The following is a 3,619-nucleotide window of genomic DNA, read 5'->3' as shown; positions in this document are numbered from 1 at the left end:
CCCCGCCTTTCCAGGGGGAATTCGTCCTTATCTTACCGGGAAAAGGGGACAGAGCGCAGGCGCTTGCACCCAGAATCCCGGCGAGCCCCCCCGGGACACCCCACGCACCGGCCGCCAACCACGCATTGAGCCGCCAGGGTAAAGCCGGGCTTAGCTAGCCCCGGTCCTTCCGCAGGAGCAGCTGCGGCAGAGTCCAACTGCTCTTCCAGTCAGAATTACGGCACGCTCTGTGTTTCTTGATTAACGCTTTACCCCAAAGGATCACCCCAAATAGGTTACAAATCCTTTACGAAGCCCACTGCCAAGATGCAGCCACCTTTAGGGTATAAAATCATCTGCCCTGTAACAACCGAACCATTAAAGAAAACGCCCAGCTGAAAATCTAGAAATATATGCAAGGAACTGCAAAGTTTCTCCTCGCCAGCAGGGGATGAAGAGGAAGCCAAACCCCTTTTATGCTTCGTTTGAAAAAAACTTCCCCAACCTTGCTATTTGAGCACACTAAGAATTGTAGAATATTATTATAGAATCATTTCGGTTGGAAAAGCCCTTTAAGATCACCAAGCCCAACTGTTCCCCTACCCCTGCCATCCCACCACTAAACCCTGGCCCTAAGCACCGCATCTGCCTGGCTTTTAAATCCCCCCAGGGATGGGGACTCGACCCCATCCCTGGGCAGCCCCTTCCAGTGCCTGCCTTTCTGTGAAGAAATTTTTCCTCATGTCCAACCTAACCCTGCCCTGGCGCAACTTCAGACCATTTCCCCTCATCCCATCGCCCGTTACCAGGGAGCAGAGGCCGACCCCCACCTCACTACACCGTCCTGCCACGCGGTTGCAGGGAGCGTTAAGGTCTCCCCTCGGCCTCCTCTTCTCCAGACCAAACACCCCCCAGCTCCCTCAGCCACTCCTTGTAGGACTTGTGCTCCAGACCCCTCACCAGCTCTGCTGCTCTCCTCTGGACATGCTCCAGCAACGCAATGTCTTTCTTCTTGTGAGGGGCCCAAAACTGAACCCAGCATTCGAGGGGCGGCCTCACCAGTGCCAAGTACAGGGGCGCAATCACTGCCCTTCCCTTAGCTGCAGCCATCTCCCCCTCAGACACTAACCAAACCCAACATAATCATCCCCTGGCATGATTTTAAACACAGCTGCTTCAAACCAGTGATTGTCCAAAGTTAACAAGCAGAATAACTCGATTAAACCACAATTTTAATATATCAATCATACGACAACTGCCTGCCAGTTTAATTTTACCAAGCCACATCACACTGACTTATTGAATCTAGAGAAATAAAGTGACAAACGCAGTAAATGTTTTTATTCCTTTATTGATAAATGCTTTCCAGACTTTCCAAACTGGATTGTTCAGTTAAAACCAAAACCACAAAATACTTTCAACCTAAAATCCTCAATGTCCTGCTCAGAAGACACAAAGGGTAGCTCTGATCTGACCGCAAAGGAAAAGCTTGCAAGCCCAATTCTGGTTTTGGAAATCTAGAGCTTCAGAGTTGGCTTTTTAAATAAGATCTTAAAGATTAATTTACAAAATGCAATATAACTATGTGATATGATGCATGGCATTGAGATCTGCAGGACAGTGGAGAATCTTCAAACATCTCGAGCTGATGTCTATGAAGGGGCTTATTTGGCTTCTTTGCATCCTAGAGGAAAAGATGACGAGGAGTTACCTCCGTACAGCACACACCTCGCCCCACGCTAGGGAGCTTTCCAGCCTTACAAACCATAACGACTCCAACATAATTTGCAAGGTAAGGAGAAGCTGGTAACAGTTGTGGAAAATACCAAGTTCTGATCATCTGACAATAAACTCAAACTCTTCAGCAGAGAAGCCGGCGACCGGAGCCACTTTGCTTCAAAGAATCAAAAACCTGATTCAGAAGTCAAACAAGAGCCAGCTCCAAACACAGGAGGCAGCGTTGGCTTGGCCAGACCTATGCAGTGAAGTGACATCCCTGACACCAGCACATTCATACCATAGGCAGATGATGGTCAGGAAAAGGAATGGGCATTAACAGCCTATTCAGCCTCAAAGTCACTACAACATCTTGTGTGTCTCATTTTATTTCCCAGATTAGCAGTTCCACAAGATTCGTCTCAATACATTATTCTTTCCTTGACACGTCAACTGCTAGGAACACTCCAGGGACCTACTCAACATCTTTCTGATGCTTAATTAAAATGAGATTTCTGAAGAATATTTCTAAAAGCTTCTCCAATAAGGATTCCACTGGGAAAAACTGCATTAGGGTGGGTTTGTTTGGTTTGTTTTTTAAAGAGTGGGCTAAAAGCAGACAAGTGCTGCACCCAGACCTGCACGGGCCTCCAGACCAGCAACATTCACAATCACACTTTACTTACTCTGATTCTGGAAGCTTTTCAGTGACGCTAAGGACCCAGACACTCACCAGTCTTCCTGGTTTAAGAGGTAGCAGCAACCACGCCCACCTTCTGGGCAGCTTCTTTCTTGGCTTGGTGAGCCTGCAACACTGCAACGGCCTCCTCCACCTGGGGGAGACAAGTTACCCAGTGAGACCTGTTCTCTTGGCCAAAGCTTCCCACAGTCCACCCCATCTAAAGGAACAGGCGGGTTTACCTTCGACCGGAGGGATTCTGGAGACTCGAGCATGTGCAGCAGCTCCGAGTTGTCAATCTCTAGCAGCATTCCTGTGATCTTCCCCGCAAGGCTGGGGTGCATAGCTTGAATCAGAGGGAACAAACGTTCTCCTGGGGAAGAAAGAAAAAAAAAAAAGGGTTCGGTTTCAATTACAAAGTCATCTCTGAAACCTGAGGGGATTTCCAAAATAAAACTCAATCTAAAAGAACTGGAGTTTCACTTACCCAGCATCTGCTTCTGCTCCTGGGGAGGGGCAGCAGCCAGCATGGAGGCCGTTAGCGGTTCCTGTCCCTGCACGTGTACTGCAGGCTGAGGTGCCTATAGAAGGGCAGACATGAGGGTTCTGAAATGGATACTAGGCTGATTGCTTCATGTTTAAAGACAGTAAGATACACCGTCCTCCTAAAACACAAACTTTGTGAAGCCTACGGCAGACTTAAGTTTCAGAGAAGGACAGATAAGGTGCCCTTGGTTCACAAACATGAACCCATGCTCCCTCCACGTCCTGAACTCAACCCCCCTAATGTCACACACGGGCACTGTAAATATCTTACAAGAACCGGATCAAACGTAGTGAGGCAAGTATCATAACTGAGAAAGAGCAACGTCCACACCTCCCTTTTTTACAGCACAGAGGTTTGTGGGAGAAGCAAACTGTGCTTTCAGTGATACCCTAGGGAGGATCTGGCAAAGAGGTGAGAGAAGGAATGGCTGCAAAATGGGAAAGCAAAGAACCAAGAAAAATATCCTTACAGCAAATCTGGGTAAAAAAGGGCTTGCAAATATAAGACAGATAAACCAACTAGTTTGCCGCTGACAAAGGTACAACTGCCAGTTTTTTAAATTCCAAATGACGATGCCTGTCTGGGTGATAAAAGGAGCTTGAAGTTTCTGTAGAAACCCCTCAGCTGCATGTAAAGCTTGGACGGCAGTACCTGCAGGGAGTTCACAGCCCAGGCCCTTGTGTTACCTGCAAAGGCTG

General features: G+C 47.9%; 1 protein-coding gene across 1 annotated transcript in view; it reads right to left on the bottom strand.

Moving 5' to 3' along the window:
• Nucleotides 1-1,350: 1,350 nt before the first annotated feature.
• The window catches only part of LOC118453350 (polyadenylate-binding protein 4-like), a 2,578-nt gene continuing 309 nt past the window's right edge, over nucleotides 1,351-3,619 (bottom strand). The window contains exons 2-6 of the mRNA XM_035904029.1: nucleotides 3,608-3,616; nucleotides 2,862-2,955; nucleotides 2,617-2,747; nucleotides 2,429-2,528; nucleotides 1,351-1,663 (exon numbers count right to left, since the gene is read on the bottom strand). Coding sequence (XP_035759922.1) covers nucleotides 2,442-2,528; nucleotides 2,617-2,747; nucleotides 2,862-2,955; nucleotides 3,608-3,616 — 321 coding nt within the window. The 3' untranslated portion in view covers nucleotides 1,351-1,663; nucleotides 2,429-2,441. The remainder of the gene's footprint in view (nucleotides 1,664-2,428; nucleotides 2,529-2,616; nucleotides 2,748-2,861; nucleotides 2,956-3,607; nucleotides 3,617-3,619) is intronic.

Source organism: Egretta garzetta, unplaced genomic scaffold, assembly GCF_000687185.1.
Source record: "Egretta garzetta isolate BGI_Z169 unplaced genomic scaffold, ASM68718v1 scaffold101, whole genome shotgun sequence".
Lineage (NCBI taxonomy): Eukaryota > Metazoa > Chordata > Aves > Pelecaniformes > Ardeidae > Egretta > Egretta garzetta.
Note: the sequence above shows the minus strand (reverse complement) of the source record. Positions and strands in the feature narration are given on the sequence as shown.